The sequence below is a fragment of the Muscardinus avellanarius genome (genome assembly GCF_963383645.1).
Source record: "Muscardinus avellanarius genome assembly, chromosome: 11".
NCBI lineage: Eukaryota > Metazoa > Chordata > Mammalia > Rodentia > Gliridae > Muscardinus > Muscardinus avellanarius.
Window position 1 is genome coordinate 49,077,482 of NC_137797.1, and position 21,092 is coordinate 49,098,573.

At 36.6% G+C, this 21,092-nt stretch overlaps 1 protein-coding gene across 1 annotated transcript in view; it reads right to left on the minus strand.

The window, feature by feature from the left end:
• The window catches only part of TRHDE (thyrotropin releasing hormone degrading enzyme), a gene marked incomplete at its 5' end in the record, with an annotated part of 424,737 nt that overhangs the window by 401,255 nt on the left and 2,390 nt on the right, over positions 1-21,092 (minus strand). The window contains one exon of the mRNA XM_080706673.1: positions 8,929-9,202. Coding sequence (XP_080562799.1) covers positions 8,929-9,202 — 274 coding nt within the window. The remainder of the gene's footprint in view (positions 1-8,928; positions 9,203-21,092) is intronic.

Consider the following 21,092-nt stretch of genomic DNA (forward strand, 5'->3'; position numbering starts at 1 on the left):
CCATATATTAACCTAATCAAAAGGTTTGGGAAACCCTCAACATTGTGATGCCCCTGAATGGAACTCATTTCTTAGATCTCCAGTGGAATTCTACTGATTCAATACCATTTCCTACTTACAATATGAACTCCTGATCTTACAATAATGAGTAAAACATGGGGCCTGCCTTCAAAGCAGGAAAAAAGCAGCCAGCAAGAAAAAAATGATGAATAGCTGAATGACAGCTACCAGAAATGAGTGTACAAAGTATTCTAAGAGTACAGAGGAGGATGACTAACTCCTGTAGTAGGCAGGAAGCCTCTACTTATATTCCTGAGTAGACTGGAATCTAACTCTTATTTAATGATCTCTTTTCTTTCTTTATGGGCCATAATTACATTTGTAATGCAATCTAACCAGAATGTTAACATCACTCCTAATTATTACCATGACTTTATAAAAACCTAGAATATATGCATAAAGTACTTTAATCTACACTCCTCTAATTCTCTTAAAGTGAGATATAATTTTGCTTCCAGTAAAAAAACTACACAGAAAAATGGTCCAATGTTTTAAGAATATATACAGAATTCCATCACTAGAATGATGAGCATTAGAAATAAGCTTAAATATATATCATTGAGACTATAGAGCTATTTACCTTGAACTTTAAAGTCACTCTTGACCCTTATCTATGGCTTCTCCAGCCTTTCACACACACACACACACACACACACACACACACACACACACACACACATATATATATATATATATATATATATATATATATATATATATATATAATGTTTCTATATTTCTAAATATATTCCCATATTAGGAAACATATAATATATAATAGCAATATATATGCATTGTTCTTTTCTAGATGTAGGATGTAGGTATACATACATATATACCTCCACTGTAAATTTTGTGCATTCTTCCTATTGTCAGCTTAAATAATAAAAATAAAATGTATATTTGGGGCAATTTTGGGGGTTTTGTGAGCAGCATCCCTTCTCTAGAACCCCCCTATTTTGTGCAGCACATACTCCCATCCATAACGTTGAAGCAGAAATATCATGTTCCTATTATATGATGTCACATGTGACTGAAGGTTATCACTTAAATGAAACCAGGAAAATCAATACATTCTAAGAGTTTAGAACTGATAAAAGTTGCTTTCTCTCCTGGAGTCTGCAAAGCAAAATGCCAAATGTGGGAGCTTAGGGCAACCATATCCCACCATATTAATCAAAGAAGAGAGAAAGCCTGCCTACCAAGAGTAAAGCACAAGAAACACTGACAAGAACTTAAAATATCATATGCAAGTTTCTCACAATAAGTCCCCCATCATGTTCATGCTATCTTTTTCATTTCAACTCTAAGTACTTTAGTCCAAGGTTTCTTAGCCAAATGGAATCTTGCTTCCAGTCTTCTGTTCACATGTTGCATAATATTTTTAGGTAATCCCAGTGCTTGGGAGGCTGAGAGAGGAGGATTGCACAGGTTCGAAGCCAGCCTCAGCTACTTAGTGAGGCTCTCAGCAACTTAGTGAGACCCTGTTTAAAAATAAAAGTATAAAAATAGGTCTGGGAGTATAGCACAGAGGTTTAAAAAAACCCCACATTCCACCCTCAGTACCACAATTTTTTTTAAAAAAAGTAGATAATCAGAATTATACACACGAAGTTTCCAGCTTTGAAATTTCCAATGATCTCTTATTGTTAACCAAATGAAATTATAAATTGTAGCCAGTATCAAGCTCTTCCACAATCTAGTTTCCATCTATCTCTCAAACTAACATATCACTACTCCCTTATGTGATCTCTGAATATATCAACTTAATTATCACAGGAATGAGTACTATGTTAAACACTGTGCTTATAATTTTATAGATATCATCTCCTATAATACTTAAAAGTGAGCTGCAAATTTCTTAACACTACTTCCCTTTGAAAAATAGAGTTTATGTTCCCTCCTTAGAATCTGGCTTATAACTAACATAATATACCAAAAGTGACACTGCTGTAAAGAAGGAAAAAGAAAAGACGGTGGTGAATACAATCTATACAACCATTTGTAATAAAATGAACAGTGTAAACCTCTTGATTCATCTTTGGAGGGCTGAATTACCACTAATAAGTCCACCATGAACAGGCTGCTATGTGACAAAGACGCTCATGCCATAAGGAAAGACTATTCACAGATGTTCCAAATAAAGCACCAAGATCTCACATGACAGCCAACATCAAGTGAAGACACTCAGCAAAGATGCCATCAGATCTCGCTGGCCCCCAATATCAAGTCAGCCCAGTGAATGAGCCCCCTCGTTGAGGTCCCAGATGTTGTGAAGCAGAACCCAGTCATTCCTTGCTCTATATTTGCTCTACCCACAGAATCCATGAGCAAAAACAATAGTTTTCATTGCTAAGCTTTAGGATGGTTTCTTTTTTCAGCAATATTGACTGGCACCCATTTTGAAATTTGGGCTCTATCATAACAAAAGCCTAGACACATGTGACACTGGCTTTGGGACTAGGCAGTGAATGCAAAACTGGAATAGCAATGAGGGAATTATTAGCAAAAGCCTATGGTCCTTGAGGAGGCCGCTGGTGATGGCTTGAAGGATCATAAGGTAAATGTTATTGGAAGCTGAAAAAAGGAGAATCTTTGTCATGTAGGGGAAAAAAGTTTGACAAGCCTGTTACCACGGAAAATAAGAAATACAACTACGAGCTACATTTTTTAGCTGAAGAGATTTCTGGGTGGAGCACTGAAAGTACCTCCTTTCTTCTCATGAGTCATGAACTTTATAAAACAGAAAAGATAAGCTTAAGAATAAACTGGTTTTTAAGCAAAATTTAGAAGAAATATAAGAGCTAGGGTTTGCTGGGTTCAAAATTAAAATCCTTTCTCCATCCAACCTCACCAGATGACAGAAGATGCTCAAAGGAATAATTTCAGAAAATAAATATATATACATATATATATATATATATATACATACATATATACATAAATGCAGTCACTATTAGAAACATATGGTCTAGAGATGAAGCCAAGAGCATTATTATTTCAATACCTCATAAACTCTTACAATGCCCTATAATTTTTTCAAAAAAGTCTTTACAAAAAAATCATAAAGACGCTCTATTAAGTAATGAGTGTCTAAGAATCTTTATTTCATAATGCCTCAAAATAGACAAAGGTTCATCTTAGATCCTTTAGGCTTGTTTTTTGTTGTTGTTGTTTGTTTTTGCAGTACTCGGGATGGAACTCAGGGGCATTCTACCTCCAAGCAACACCCACAGCCCTATTTTTTATTATTTATTTATTTATTTATTTATGTGGTGCTGGGGATGTAACCTAGAGGCTTTCTACCTTCGGACTACACTCCCAGACCTATTTTATATTTTATTTGGAAACAGGTTCTCACTAAGTTGCTGAGAGCCTCACTAAGTAGCTGAGGCTGGCTTAGAAACTGCGCAATCCTCCTGTCTCAGCCTCCCAAGTACTGGGATTACAAGCGTGCACCACCACACCTGGCTTTTATTCTTCATTTTAAAACAGGGTCTCACTAAGTTGCAAAAAACCTCACTAAGTAGCTGAGGCTGTCCTCAAACTGCGATCCTCCTGTCTCAGACTCCCAAATGCAGTGATTACAAGCGTGCGCCACCACGCCCAGCTCTTAGGTATAGTTTTGTCTACTGGAGTTAATATAACTTTATAGATAAAAAGCCAACAGTTTTTGTTGTTGTTTATTTGTTTTTGTAAGTATAATTGCTTAGACTTAAAGTAACAGGACCAATTTAAAAAAAAAACGAGCATTGGTGTTCTACTTACTAGTAGAAAGAAAGCTGAGGTTATTTCATTTCACATTCAAACAACTATTACTCAATGATTGTTGCTAATTTCAAACCTAAACTACGTTTTGCTTGAAAAAGGAAAAAAATGCCTATAAAGGCAAAACTAAGAACTCAAAAGGAGGGGCCAAATGCCAAGGAAAACAAGCTACAGGGAGCAGCACTGGGCCATAACTAAGGAAACACAAAGCAGCTGGATTTCAGCTCTGCTATGGACCATTGCCTACTACATCTTTCCATTTTTCCCATTCTTGAATGTAAATTGCTATTGCAATATTTTCTGTCTGGGTTGGCATAGGGGAATGGAAGGCCTAATAACTATTTTATTTGGGTAACAGATCTCCAGAGGGAGAAAAGCCATGGCCCCCAAAACAATACCCAAGTCCTGTCCTCTCCACCTGGGCTAATAAGTTCATAGACGTTAAACTTCAACCTGATATTAATGGAATGAAACCCTTTGACAAGTGTATACTGCATAGTGGATGAAGGTAAAAAAATTTGTGGCCAGAAAAAAGACTGGTAATTTTAAAATAGGTCCATAAATTCTTTGACACTCCTCCCATCAAGAGCTGGGGTCTGGAGCCAGGTGTGGTGGCACATGCTTGTAATCCCAACATTTAGGAGGCTGAGACAGGAGGACCATGGTTTGCAGACAGCCTCTGCTACTTTGTGAAGCCTTATGCAACTCAGTGAGACTCTGTTTCAAAATAAACAATAAAATATAGGGCCAGGGCTATAGCTTGAAGGTAGAATTCCTCTGGGTTCTATCCCCAGTACTGCAAAGAGAGAGAGAGAGAGAGAGAGAGAGAGAGAGAGAGAGAGAGAGAGAGAGAGAGAGAGAAGAGAAAGAGAAAGAGAAAGAGAAAGAGAAAGAGAAAGAGAAAGAGAAAGAGAAAGAGAAAGAGAAAGAGAAAGAGAAAGAGAGAACTGGGGTCTGTGTCCTCCTTGAGTCAGTACCATCCTTAGTAACTCACTTATAATCAATAGAATATAGTAAAAAAAAATGATGCTGTGTGACCTCTAATATTAAAATAAATAAATAAATAAATACATAAAAGCTGCATAACTTCCACTTTTTTGGGGGGGAGCATTTACTTTTGGTACTCTGAACTACCATGGAAAAAAGCAAACCTGAGACCACCATGCTTTGAGCAATCCCAGGCCACCTGGAGAAGCCACACACAGGTGCTGTGGCCAGCAGCCTCAGCTGATATCCCCAGAGATGAACTGTACCATCACCAGACAAAGATGGCTCCAAATGATTTTGGTCCCAGCTGTCAGGTCACTGCCAATAATCATGACTCCTTAACTGAAGCCCATAAATCACTGAGAAGGGAAATAAGTTGTTTCCTCTGTACCCTTTAAGTCCCTGGCCCACAGAAACTCTGGGAATAATAAAAACGTTGTTTTATGTCACTCACTTTGGGGGAAGTTTGTCATAGCATTATAGTAACCAGAACACTATTGTAAAGGAAGAAGTCACACTTCATCCTTTCAATTTTTAAGCAAACAAACCAACAAAAAAACAGGACAGAGAGATGTTAATAACCCAGGTCACAGAGAAGCAAAACATTATTCTGAAACAGACCTATCTAATTTTAAAATCCAAGTTTATACCCACAATACCACACTATTTTCTATAGGGATATCCATACTCATCTCTCTTTTCTCATTAACATCTCTCCTACCAAGGATTACATACATTCATTATGCACTTCCCTAAGACCACATCCTCATGTAGGACCTTTTTTACTCCTCCATCCTTCATGAAGCACATCCCTAGACCAACAACTCTTAGCAAACTCTTCCTCTAGTTAGAGTTGTAGTTATTTTCTACAACTTCCAGTTGAAAGGTAATGAATACTAGTGATATTAATTCACAATTGGTGAATTCATCACTTTGCCTGGGCACAGTCCCTAGATACCCTCCTGAATTATACTCCTAGCCTAAGGTTGAAAATCCAAATGTCTACAGAATTGGAGCAGTGAAAGTGGACTAAACACAAAAGATAAAAAAAGGAACCAGATTAAGTTCCACTGGGAAGCAAATGCCCTATATCGGTGAACTGATCACCACCCAGATCCAATATATTGATTTTTTTTCATAGCACATATCACTACCTGACATGTTATACATTTATTACCTCTTTCTTCTCAATAGAATGCAAGCTCCCCAACAGCAGTAATGTCTTCATTGTTTGCTGCTATCTGAGCAGATCCAAAACAATACCTGACCTCCCATCCATAAACATCTTTTGAAGAAATAAATGGGTGGAAAATATTGCTAATTGGAAAAGTGGGCTCCGTGTTACATCTTTTGATTTTTCAAGAGAAGCCAGAAATAATCTGAAGTGTGAAAAACCTCCCAAATGTTTAATGTTAACAACTAATTGGAAAAATATTGAGACATTTTTGAGATGGACAAACAAATATGTCCATAGATCTAAATTCCATACGGAGGTTGCAACTGCAGTCTCAGTACTAGAGGGATCTTCGTTCTTTTTTATCTTTGATTATTTCAAATAGTGCTCTGCAAAATGTAGGAAGCTGGATAAACAAGTAAGGATGGTGACGACGCTGCCTCAGGTGTTCACACTTAGGGCACTGCTACAGTTCAGCTGTGTGTTATTAATATGCTACTCAAGTTCCCTTTCCATACCTCGAAGAAAATTGCTTCAGCTTCTGATATGAAATGACCACCTGGACTTCACATGACCATGCCACATGTAGGACTTTAAAGCTAAAGTTCCTCTCCTTCCAGCTGTTAAGGGTTGAGAAATGTCATTCCCATGTGCTCCCAGTAATAAAGGGGAAAGGCAGTGAAAAGAAAATAGATTGAATTTCAAAGGGTGACAGAAAAAGAGACAAGTTTCAAACTGTATTTCCACAGTTGATAAACAAGGGCTCCCAATGGCAATTTTGTTTTCCTTTTTACTGATTTTAGTATTTTTAGATTATACAATCTAAAACTTTATTTCAGTTGACCTTTTGATGTGCTTTGGTAATACGTTTTATCTTTTCTGCACAAAAATTGGTGAGCAGGAATTTTCAAATATTTACTAATTACTTAAGAGATTCTTAACTCCAGTAAGAAGTCACATTTAAATAATTAGGATGTGTCTAGCTTTTAAAATGGGTCACTTAGCAACAAGCATAATTGGGTATGACTAAGAACACTTTTAAGATACTTTAAAGAAAATATACTAGCGAAAAGCAGATCCAGTATACCTTAATGCCAGCTGATCCATAGCAAGTCAATCATCTACTTTAGAACATGCAAAGAGAAATGAGTCTTCATGTTCCTTTTCTATTTATGGTCCGATGAGTACATCCTTGAAAGGTTCATAAAAGACATCAACAAACATCAGAGGAATTCAACATTTCAAATGTTTATAAGCCCCAAAGAGTAAAATGCCTGCTAGCTCTCTACAGTAAGCATTTAGGATATTATTTCAATTATTATACAGATTAATTTCCTCTATGTATTTGCTCAATGATGGCATTAATTTTGTATGCAAGCAGATTTTATTTTTTAAATGGGTTCCACGGTGATTTATCTATAAAGTAACAGTGAAAAAATTTTTTTATCCCAAAACTATTTTTCAAAATTGAGGTTACTGTAGAGCTGAGAACTTCCTACAGATCGGAAGCATAGATTTCTATTCACCTATTCCATTGTGTTTCAACATCACTGAAAATGACAGCCACTGGGCAAAGAGAATCACAGCTGACTTCTCTTATAGGCACACAGGTGAAATGGTGAAACAAAGTTCCTGGGGCACAGGAAGGATAACCAAAAATATGGGACTAAACTAATAGATTTGACTTACAGCTCTACCACTTTCTTACTTTTTGACCATGGGAAAGTTATTTAATGCTTTTAAGCTTTGGGGAAAAAAACGAATTATCAAATCTTGTTTTATGGTTAATATGAAAATTATAGAAAGTGTATATGGTATCGTGCAAGCCATTGAAACAAGGAGTAAGTTGTTAATTCAGAATGGGCAGGCCTAGCACAACACAATACAAAAATATGTGAAAATCACATTGCACACCATGGTGTCACAAGTGATAGTGATCAAAGAGAATCCAATCCATCCTCATTATAAAGTTAGCCCAAACAAAGTTCCCTGTCTCTCACCCTTTCCAAAAAATAAAATTAATAAGTTGCATAATGACATCTACAATGTGAATTTTAAAGCATGGTATTATAAATGTATGTTTACATACTCAATGTACAACAGTAGGCATGGAAATGGCAAACAGTAAATTTAAGGCCACAGATATCTCTAAGGAAGGGGGCAAGTCAATGAGATCAAAAAGGACTGCTAGAGAGCTTCAATTCTATTCAATATATTTTAGTTTCTCAAAAGTTAAACTGAAAGCCAGGCATGGTAGCACATGCCTATAATTCCAGTATTGGAGGCTGAGACGAGAAGACTGCAGTTCGAGACCAGCCTCAGCAATTTAGCAATAATCTCAGCAACTTAGTGTGACCCTGTTTTCAAAACAAAACAAAACAAAAATTTAAATGGCTGGGAGTATAGCCTGTAAGTAGAATGTCTCTGGATTTACTCCTCAGGAAAACACACACACACACACACACACACACACACACACACACACACACAATTAACTGAAGCAACAATTGTAAAAATATTTAGATTCTGTAGATCTGGTTAGTAGGTATATGAAGTTTATTGCATTATTTGCTACATTTTCAGTACATTGGAAATTCACGATAGAAAGAAGTAGCTTTCCCAGCTACACAAAGAGAAACAGGCAACTTTTCAGAAGACAATAGCTTTTCTAGAGATACCCAATACCCAGGAGTAGGGGTAGAGATGACAAGGGACAGTGGGAAAGATGGAGGTGCTGAAAAGAATAAGGGCTAGAGAGAAGAGAAGTTCTGCTTCGATTCTTTGGAACAAAGAAGATACTTTGCCCCCAAGAATTAAGGGACGGATTCAGCTATATAAAATCTGAAGGACTTATAAATGATTCATTGTTAATCCAAAAAATCAGGTAACTTTACAGAGTGTACATTATCCAAAAACATCATTAGGCTGAAAATACTTACTACGACCCCACTCTTGGTGGTAGTTTCTCTGTATGTGAAGTTGCAAATTGCCCAGGCTAAATAATAAGTGGACATGAGAGGGGTCTGTGAAAAGTGATCCGTTACCCATCCATCTTCCTCAAACACGGAAGTTTCCACTGGCATATTGGAGAGAGATAAGTAGGTTGCCTGATGCTTGATGCTGATTTTGAAAGTGGCCTTGTAGATTGGCTCATCAAAACATGGAAATGCCTTTCTGGCATGTGTGGGCGAAAACTGAGTTATACCGAGGAATCTGGGGGGGGAAAAAAAAAAAGAAATGACATTTCAGTTGCATTTATGGCTTGAGTTAAGTTATGACCACATTACATTCTTTGGCTGATAATACATTTTGCCAAATCGGAAAATACTTTCTCTTTAAACCAAGCTTAAGTACATGAATAGCATAAAGTGCAATTCATATGTAATATACTTCCCCAACAATAAAAGTTCTTCAGGGAAATTTTTGTCTCAATTAAAGTAAATTCTCTAAGCCCAGAGCAGGGCTTCTCTGATGAAACATGCACACTGTACAAAAGAAAAAAGAAAATAATAACACCACCTCACTGGCATCACATTCGCAAACATTGGGAAATAATGATATAATGATTCTCCTTTTGGTGTTGTTACACGTTCCTCCCTGAAGGCTGGGACATAAACATATAAAGATAATGAAGCTGAAACCCCAGAGTTGCCCTCAGATCGATGTAGAAAACAGATCTTTGCTGGAAAATGCCAGTACCCTCAAATTTCAATAAGACGTAGGCCTGGTTTTGTTACAAAAAAAGGATGTGGAAACTTGTTTGGTGTGAATTGTGGCTCCATGACTTTCTTAGCCATGTCCACTTGCACAATTCCTACACTCTCCTAGGATACAGTCTTTCAGTGCTTAAAAAGAAAACAATTGGGTCTGAGTCCAAAAGTATTGTAAAGCTTAGAGGGGAAATAAAAAGGAGGTAAAGCACCTATCTCTGCGAATTGCATGCAGCAGGCGGTTAGTAAACAGCAATCACTAATTCACAGTGTCTTCAACCTTTCTTGGTGCAAAGTAATATACACTGATGCTGAATCAGAGATCATTGACTTTTACTACAGCAATTCCTTGTATCCATGGTCTCACTTTTTACAGTTTTAGCTACACATGGTAAGCTGAAGCTCAAAAATATTACTATGGTGCATTGAAAAATGAAGATATTATGAGAGAAAGAGAAACCGAGACCACATTTATATGACTTTTACTAAATATATTATTATAAGTGTTCTATTTTATTACTAGTTAGTTGTTAATCTCCTACTCTGCTGAATTTTACATTGAACTTTCTCACATATGTACATATAAGAAAAAACATAGTATATAGAGTTCCGGTACCTACTGAGGATCTTGGAATGCATCCCCCATGGGTAAGGAGAATATTGTACTCATATTTTATTAGTATGTATTAACAGATTAAATTCCAATGTGGGTATATATATATATATATATATATATATATATATATATTGCATTCAATTTTCAGATCAAGCTGTATCTCATAAGAACTTGAACTAGACCTGGGTGTGGCGGCACACACCTGTAAACCCAGCCCTTAGGGGGCTGATACAGGATGACCATAGCTTTAAGCACAGCCTCAACAAATAAAAAGACTCTCAGCAACCTAGCAAGACCCCGTTTCAAAACAAAAATAAAATAGGGTTTGGAGGTAGAATGCCCCTGAGTTCATTACCTGGTATCAGAAAGAAAATCCAAAACCTCAAACTAGAAGCATCCTCTACAATCTTCCCTAGGTTACAGTTACAAAGGCAAACACCCAAATTAGGTACTTTAAGAAGACTGCTCTTCTAAATAAGAAAGCATTCATAACAAAAGATGAACTTTTAAAATTTTACATAGTTTTAAAACTTAAAAAACAAGTCCACATCAACCCATCATTCGAGTTCTAAAGCAATTTCTTTAAAAGACTCTTTCCTTCATAAGTAGTCTCTGACCACGCTTCTCTCCATCATCTCAGGTGTACCTGGTTAATGTCACCTGGCGCACGCTCGCTCCCCCACCCCCTCTCTCTGCGCTCAACTTCGGCCTCCCAATTATTCTCAGCACACAACTTCAGGCAGCAGCCATCAATCAATAATCAATACAGGTTGACATGCGTATAGAATCTAACTGGCTAACTCTGGTTCCAACCATGAGATGTAGATAGTCACACCGTTTAAAAATTATGAAGTTTAAATGTGCATTGATGGCCTTCTCTTTAAAGCATAGTTTTGAAATAGAGAAAAAGAAGACATTTTAAAGATGAGTTATATAGTTATCTCATAGAGGATTTTGAGCCTTCTCCTGGAAGCACTGGGCTGCTGCATACCTGCCTTAGCTAAGTCACTTAACACACTGAGCTTGATTTCTCATTAGTGGAAGAAAATAACATTTTTAAGTCTTCCTTACAAAACTGTCAAAATGATAACATGAGATAATATATAGGAAAGAAGATTTAACTATAAATCTTCACAAAAATATAAGGTTAAAGATGCAAGCAATATTAGAGACAAATTGTCCCACTCTTATAAATTTCTTAAGTAAAAAAGTAGACCCATTCAGGGTAAGTGATTTGTCCAAAGATACACAAGTAGCACAAAACAGAGACTGAAATTCACATGTTCTATGTCTAACAAAAAGCTAATGATATATTTCAAGAACAGTAAAATTAATTTTGGCCATAACTTATGAACAATATTTTAATTCAACTGTAGGTAACAGAATCTTCATTCCCCTTTTGCCAGAATCATGGCAATATTTTTTCCATTTTTTTCCTGATAGTAATACTCTTTTTGCTTAATGAAATGTCAGTACCTTTTAGTTAAAATGAACCTATTTATAAATTTTTCTTCCTGTGCATTTATCATGCACAAGATTTGTGAATCTTATTTTTCTTTGTCTTGTGTGGGGGCTGGGTATTGGAGATGAAACAAAAAGCATTCTACTCTGAGCTTTACCACCAGTTCTTTTCTAAAGTTTTTCTTTATTTTTAAATTCTTGTATTGGTGTGTTGTAATTATACATCATAGCGAGACTCAAAGTGATACAGACATATATTACTTGGTGCCTTTCCCTCCACATTCCCCCAGCCCGATTCCCCATTTAGTGCAACTGGTAGTGATACCTTCATATAGAAACATAACATTATTTGTACTTTTTGCCTCCATACTCTTTTTCCCCCTTTCCATCTCCAAAGTCCTTCCACTATTCTATTTCTCTCTCTCTCTCCATTTATCTGAAGTTCCTTTTGTTTTCTGTTTTCTCTCTAGCTTTCACATAGGAGAAAAAAACAGATGACCCTTGACTTTATGAGACTGGCTGGCCTTACTTGGCATAATATTCTCAGTTCCATCCATTCTCCTACAAATGACATAATTTAGTTCTTTAAAATTCCATTTTGTGAGATTAGTCAGTCACAAAAAAAAAAAAAATCAGGAGGAACGCTAGATGAAGGAGATTCTATACATGAGCACATAAGGTGACCTAACTGAGGGGATGGGAGGGGGAAGAGGGAAATTCTCTAAAGTATATAATATATTTAAACAAACATATCAAAGTCGATGACTAAGCCAAGCATGAGAAGAAGGGAGGGGGAGAGAATAGGGCCGGAATTGGTAAAGGCAAATTGGGTGATGTGTGCATTTATGTCTCCACCATCTTTTATCCCATTAAGATGTCTGACTACAATGCACCAATAAAAATTAAATAATAATAATATGATACAACCATTTATGTTAAAATTTAGGTGCAAATAAAATAATGGAAGGTTCATTAAATAAAATAAAAACAGTTAATGTTATAAAAAAATTCCATTTTGTGTTTATACCCTATTTTCTTTGTTCATTCATCTGTTGTTGGACACCTAGGTTGGTTCCATAATTTGGCTATTGTGAATTGTGCGGCTATGAACATGGGTATGCTTCCTTTTGAACCAGCGTCTCCCCTAAGTTGCTGAGGGTCTACATTTCTGAGGCTAGTCTTGAACCTGTGATCTTCCTGTCTCAGCCTCCAAAGTACTGGGAATATGGGCATGTGCCACTGTGTCTGGCTGAATCCTACAACTTATTAATTATAGCATCTATTGATCTTGGAATTTCTCTCATGCAACTATTTTTAAAGATACCCATAGAATTTTACATATGAAGAAAAGTGTTCCTTTTAACTTGCAAGTATCTAAGTGCAAGTATCTAAAAACTTTAATTCCAATTACTGAACAACTAGGTAGTCTACTATATGTGAGCTTTTCACTATGTTAGGTACTAGATAGGATTAAAAAGACATAGCCACTGGGTGTGGTGGCACACGCTTGTAATCCCCGCGCTTGGGAGGCAGAGACAGGAGGATCGTGCAGGTTCAAAGCCAGCCACTCTGGCTTAAGAGACCATGTTTCCAAATTTTAAAAAAAAGTATAAAATAGGTATGGGAGCATAGCCTGGAGGTAGGAGGGCTTCTAGGAACCCCAGGTACCACCAAAAAAATAAATAAATAAATAAAATAAATAAATAAATAAATAAAAAGACATAGCCACTTTTTTACTTCATGCCTTTGTAATATAATTGAAAGAAATTTGTGTGTGTGTGTATTTATGTACACAAACACATGAAAAGTCAACTAATAATACTAGGGAAGAAGTTCTACAAGAGTTCAAGAGAGGGGTTATAATTAGAATATAAAATCATTTAAGTAAAAATCAAAGTTGTCTTTGACAATAAGTAATTAATGAATAGAAATTTATTAGATGTATAAGATCTAAATACCTCTGGGCTAATGAGAAATTAATAAACCAAATATTTATGCAAAGGAAACATATCGTGTAGTCTCTTTTCGTATTACTTAGTAAGTAAATATGTCAGGGAAGTTAGCAATTTAAATCACTGATCCTCGGGGTTGAAAAGAACTATCAAGATCATCTAGTGACATTTTCTGCAATTAATATTCTTAATGAATCCATACACGCAGCATATATCTATGCACAGAGGGCTACCATATATTCTGATAATGTCTAAATGAGGAAATACCAATTTCACAGTCTGGCACCTGAGGACGATTGCAATTGAATTTCAATTCAGTATTTAGAAAATCACAAAGGGTCCCTTGGTAAAGAAGAGCAGTTGGACTAGATTACATTTAAAGTCCTTTCCAAGCTCAAGATTTTATAACTGGACAAAAAATCGAAATAAAATACTCCCCAAATCTAATAAGGTTCTTTAAAACATGTTAAATTACACTACTGACAAATAGATTTACACCACACTTTCTATAATACATTTGCTTCTCTTCATCATTCTTTTCTTTAATGTTTAATACTGGGAAGATAAAGATAAATATATATGCTTCCTTCCTGCAAGGAGTTTATACTCTAATAAAATAAACATATAGCCAAACAGGTATTACACTATATCATGACAATGTATGAAAAATTACATGCATTAAGGAAAATGTATGAAGAACAATATTGTTCTTAGGGTTTCTCAACTTTGGCACTACTAACATTTTAGGCTTAATAATCATTCATTTCAGGAGCTGTCCTGGGCACCAGAGGATATTTAGCAGTATCCCTGTTCTCCACCACTAAATGCCAGTAACATTTCCTCTCCTCAGTTCAGAGAACCAAAACTGTCCTGACACCACAAATGTCCCCTAAGGGAAAACTGCCTCGCCTCAGAACCACCAGTAAGGAGAACTCAACGGAGGCTGAATGGAGAAAGACGCATAAGAACTGGTCTGAAAACCTAGGGAGAAATTTTGAAAGTCAGAGTGGGTGGAGAAATGAGGGGTTCACTCTAGGTAGCATAGAAATGAACCTTTTAAAGAGTCTCTGGCACACATATTAAGTAGTTGCCCTATCTGCTGTCTTGCAGGTTCTGGTTCTGTCAGAACTCAGTAGCCATTGCAGTTAATTCCCCCACCTGATCCACTCCTTTCCAACACAAAGAACCAGTTTTAGGTCAGTGCCCTCAAGAGGCAACAGTGCCTGTAGGATTTCAAAAACAGAAGTTTCTCTTCACTGTATATATTTTAGAATTGCCTCCAATTGGTGGAGGTGAGGCTTACTGTCATTAAAAACATAAAAGTGACCTCTTGAACGGGCAATTTAGAGGCGAGAATAATTATTTTGGCACTGGATCATTTTGAGGTGATTTTGAGATAGTTTCAGGACACTCGGTGTAAGAAATTAAAAAAAATTAAAGTTGAAAATGTTTTAATGTATATGGATGTGATATCACACATACGTAAAAAATGCAGAAAGTAAAACAAAACAGAATATAACAAGTATTTTGTTGTCTGTCTCCTCTCAAACAAAATAATTTTTATCCTTTAATGAATCCCTCTATTAAAATGAAAATTATACTCACAAAAATGACATTCTGTGTCACTCCAAGAATGTCATGTTAGCATAACTAGAAAAATGTGAATAACATACATGTATTTCAATTATTTTCTCTCTAAAGTAAATTACTTGATTTTCTTAACAACTTGTCTACTTGACATTTTGGATGAGCTGAGGAGGAGGACTGAAAGCTCAGTGTTGCCTCTGAAGGATATAGAGAATTGATTTCTTCTTGTTTCTGCGGAAGTTCACTAGGCAGGCTACTTGTGTCAAGTCATTATGATAACATTCAGCAGAAGTAATGCATTAACGTTGGTTGATATTGCCAACAAATTACAGTACCTAATACAAAACAATTTCTGCTCCATTATTTTTACGTTGCCTTTTTGTAAAGATAAAATATGCAGAACAAACAAACATTTGCATACTGCTGTTAGTATTCAGGAGGATTCATCACTTTTCCCTGTGGAAATCCACCAAAACCAAGAGAACCTCACAAATGGCAGGAAGTACTGGAAAGGTTTCCTCTCAGGCCACATCTATGCATACATATCACATGTGTAGTAGAGTTAAAAGTCATCTTTGAACTGATTTCTACGGCAATTGCATGTTTTTGGCATGCAATTTTTTTTCTTTGTCATGTGACAGTAATTTGAGGTCAGTCAGAAAAACTTCCAAGATCTAAGGAAAAGTTCCAGTGGACCATCTAGTTACTATTCTGCTGACCTCAGTAATAGCCTGTCACAAACAGGGAAGCTACACATGACCCAAGTTAGAAGGTCAAGGAAGTTACACGTGTCCCACTTAAAGTTAAGGCTGTTAAACAAAATGCAAATTGTTGCTCAATGACAAAACATTTTAAGCCAAAACGGATCCTTGTTTAGACTGTGTATTTTTATGTACTTCAATGAGTCATTAAACCTCTGCCATTTCAAAAGAGAAGTTCTCCTGCTGAATATTCAATACTATAAGCAAGCGTGTAGTCTATTTTTTTAAATAACCATTCTAGTAAACTAAAAACATAATGCAATAATGCCAACAATATGCATGTAGGAAGTGGTACGTATGTGAATAATTGTGTTATAAAAACAGAGCATAATATTCATAATTGTTTTCTCATTTATGTAGCACTAAATACTCTTATCAAAAGTAAGTATAGAGTACTGGATTGCCATTGATGAAGAGCATCATAACACACTAAAATTACTTTCTTTTGCCATATATTGGGTTTTCAAAAAAATGAATAAAGTTATTGTCTGAGATCCATTTGTTTTATATTGGAAAGAGGAGACGTATTATGCAAGTGTTATAAAGCACTGCTACTGTCAAAACTCACATAAAGTCTTGGAGAAATACATAATGCCCAATACCCTTTCCCTTGGTATTTGAGTCTTTCTATTGCTGACTGGCCCCATGCTGACCCAGCAGTTACTGGTTTCTGCTCTTCTCACTGCTGATAGACAGCAGTGCCATAATCAAAGAGCTGTGAGTTTATTTCGCTTCCCCAGTCTTTCTGCTCCCCTGATCCTTTCGGTCTCACAGGGTTTGATCTGCACTTGAGGTGTCTCTAGCCATGAAATTCCAGTGCCTTTCTTCCTCTCTCTGTGATGCCAGGGCTCTGCTTTCTGCCTCCCTGAACTCTGCAGTAGGGGCAAAACAAGTAACCGCCAAAGCAACCATTTTCCCATTGCATCATCAGCAAGGCGAAACTCCACAGCCAGACCACTGGTCCTGCATATACTACCTCCTACCAACCCAAATGGCAGACCTCCAACGACAGAAATAGCTTAACATTTAATATGCACAGTAGTGCTTACAAACTGTCAGATGCTATTCTCAGTGCTTTGTTACTAATGGGACCCTCCCAACAACCCTAGAAAATAGAGTATTACTCCCATTGCTCAGATGAGGTAGACATCAGACACAAGAACAAACAAGACATGTACCCAGATGGCAGAGTCAGGGCATAAAGCCATACAGTCTGGTTGCAAAGTCCAATCTCAGGAGGAGAATACATCAAACACATGCACTGTCTGTCTGTCTGTCTGTCTGTCTGTCTGTCTCTCTCTCTCTCTCTCTCTCTCTCTCTCTCTCTCTCTCTTACACACACACACACACACACACACACACACACACACACACTTCTCCATCCAGCAAAGCAACCCAAAAGGGCTTAAAACCCTTCTTAAAAGAATTATAGTACACACATAAAGAATAACCAAAAAATGATAGTTCTAAAACTTCTTTCATTGTATATGCATTGATTTTATGTTATTTTTTTAGTTGGGCTTGCATAAGGGAAGTTCTGAATAACTAAAACTTCACCTTGAAAGTAAACATAGGTGTATACAGGAAAGACCCCATTCACAACATCCCTGCACAGCAGAGCAGAGCTCCTCAAAGGTCAGGCCACCTGGACATGCAGAGGCCTGGAGGGACTGCGGGTAGAAGGCAGGGAGCCTAGACCATCACCCCATCAGGGCCCAGGCACTCACACCATCATATTATACCTGTGCCCCCCCCTTGCCACCAACTAGCTGTGCTTGTTGAGAATCGTCTCACATCATGTGGAAAGAGCAGGGAATATTTTTCACCTTTGAATTCTCCCAAATTCTGCCTAGCAAAATTGTATCTATTGGAGAGAGCATCTACTCTCTAGTGGTAGAAAGTGGGATGGCATAGAACTTGGAAAAAATTCTGAGGAAATCTAGCTATTACCATAAATCTGGGAGACTGTTACAAAAGTGCAAAGACTAAAGAGAACAATGATGCCTGTTATGATGATGGTGGTGATGGTGGTGGTGGTGATGGTGGTAATGATGATGATAATTTTCATTGCTGGAGGGGAGAGGTAGGGCATACGGAGGATTCTCCTCACACACTGTAATCCAGTTACATCTTGAAAACAATTTTTTCTTCCTTGTTGTTTTTGTATCACTCTTTGAAGCTGTGCTTGAAGAGATGAAACTTTATTCTTGCAATCCTATCAACCAAATGTTACCATGCTCAAGCAAAGGCTCTATACTGTGGTCTCAAGCCTATCCACATACACAAAGGCAAAAAAATCAATGTAAGGAAATACACAAATGGAAATCCAATTACCAACTCATCTTTGTTTGAAAGGGATCCCCCCAAAAAAACAGGCACTGTTTGAAGTTGCGCTGAAGAAATAAAAACTCAAACTCATTTAACTCTTTCAGAGAAGCTGCATATATTAATCCTATCCAGAGTAATCAAATGCAATGGCTCCATGGAAAAACATGTCTAGACAAATAGCAAACATATGGATTTTCCTCCCTGAGTCATTATTTAATGGTCAGAACTTTTTTACATTTACATATATATACATACAGGTATGGTTTAGATTTGATTGACTGGTGGCAATTGAAATTATAATCACAATCCTGCACTAGACTCAGTTTAGCCATATGGTTATACATGCCTGATGAGAAAACAGTGAGATAAATCCATCAAAAAATTATCCAAAATCATTTTTATAAAAATGAATTGATCTCACAGTTTTTCAGACCACAGCCTTCTACAAAAGAGCAAAAAGCAATGGACTCCCACTTGCTCTTCTAAAACTGTCTGATCTCCAAAGTGAATGGGAAAGGTGAGGCCGCTTTCAACACAAAAACAACATGGTCATTTTCTTGCTTTCATAAAATATCACAATTATTAACTCATTCCAGAAAAAGTTACAAAACATTGAATAAACCATCTACACTAATACCAGCAAAGAGCAAACACCTAACCAGACAGAAAACCCTCCATGCTCTCTACAAGATTTTTGGCAAAATAGTGGCCCCGATTATTTAGAAGAAACACAGTTATTATTTCCCCACTTTACTTAGAGATAATGGTTTCTTTCTAAACAATTCTTTACAGAAAAAGAACTTCTATTTTTATTCTGTCTTCTGTCACTTTGGTATGTTATAGACCCAATCAAAGTTTGTCAGTCTCTCTTTTGAAAGTGAATAAAATGTTCATTTACTTTGGGTAAATTTCCTCTTTCAATCCGACCATCTGGATCTAAATTAAGGTACCCTACTTTGAACATGGGTGTGCTCACCATCTGGCTACCCAAAAGCAACAAATTACTTCAGGTAAATGAACATTTTGCCTAATTCTGAGCAAGCTTATTCTCCTCTAAGAGACTGTGGCATAAATACACACCCCTTTTATCTGCCTGCTGCACATCTACTTGAGGGAAAAGTGAATATGTGTTCCGCCTAATGTCGACAATTTACTGCTTGTGTGCAAACATTTCAACTTTAAGAGACTTTATTTTCAATATTCAACAAGTGACAAATTTTCTCTCTTTGCCAAATGAGTAGCCAAGATTAGAGGTTCTGCCTGAAGTTGGGGCATCTTGAGTTTCAATAGGAATTTGTCTTCTAGCCTTTATCCACTAAAGTGTGGAAACAAAAAGTCTTCCATGTAGGATAGAACCAGGTGCCCTCCACCACCCAGCAGGGATCAGTGGCACAATGGTACCTAGCAGGCAGTAAGATGTAGTTTTTCCCTCACCAAAATTCCTTCTCTGCATAAGGTGAAGTATAAGATTGATGGGATATTAATGAGTTATTGTTTCCACAGAGGCCAAGCAAAGTGGACTGAGTTTTATTGCTCTTTTGAGTCTTTCAAATTGCTCAATATAACTCCCTTAGGCAAATCAAATATTTGTTTTCATTACAGAAATTATCCAATAATTAAAATGGCAAAATGATGACTAAGTAAAGATCAACCTATTTAATCATTAATCAAATTCAAAGTTTGTGTCTCTGTCCTTTTAGAAAGATGATTTTAAAATGCCAATTTACACAGCATTTTGAGGTCAAAAATCACCACCAATAAAAGTCAAGTCCTGGCTGAGTTCCTAATATTAGTCTGCTTAGAAATGCTCCAAGTAGTCATATCAAAAGCAACAAAAGTTTAATATATGAAATGTTGACATAATTGTGAAATGGTTTATTACATTTCTTTTGCCTTATCACCTTTAGTAGAAACAGCCAAGAAATTATCAAATTCACTCTGATGTGAAAAGGGATGGGATGGAAGGAACAGGACTTTCTCTAAGGTGTTATTTAGAAATAAAATAATTCTAGATTGAATCCTGAATTTCTATTGGAATGTAGAATTTAGCCACAATGCATTAGGTTAAACTTCCAACCAACTTATTTATGTATTTGGGAAAAACTGAATAAAGAGAGTTTGGATACAAACATGTACTAGGGCTGCAAGAAAACAGTTATGGGTCAAGCAGAAACATCTGGTCTTTTTAAGAGTCCTCTTAATTTGAAAGCACTGACCAAAACAAGCTCAGTTCTGCCAAATATATTTTGGCATGGCTCAAAAACAGGATTTGGGGGATTATTTATTTCACCACAGCAAGACTGATCAGTAATTATACACAATGTCTCACTATTGACATTTTGACTTGATTAGCTCGTTTCTAAATATGACCTGTAAACTTGCCTTCTATGCCTTTCCCACATATTTGATATAACTGTGGCTTTAAAAGAATACTCTGAACCTGCATTCTTTCTAACACAATGGAGAAAATGGCAGGAGGGGGTTTAAATGATCCATATCTGATCCTAGAAGGTGAATAATTAATACATTCACTTATAGGAGTTTTAACCATCATAAAACTACTAAAGCATTGGTATTGTATTTATATGAGGTTACTTCATAGCACTTCATAAATAATAAAACTTTTGTGTACTCCCATAACACACTGAAAACTTCCCAGCCTCTTACACAAGAACTTCTTTTGAGAGT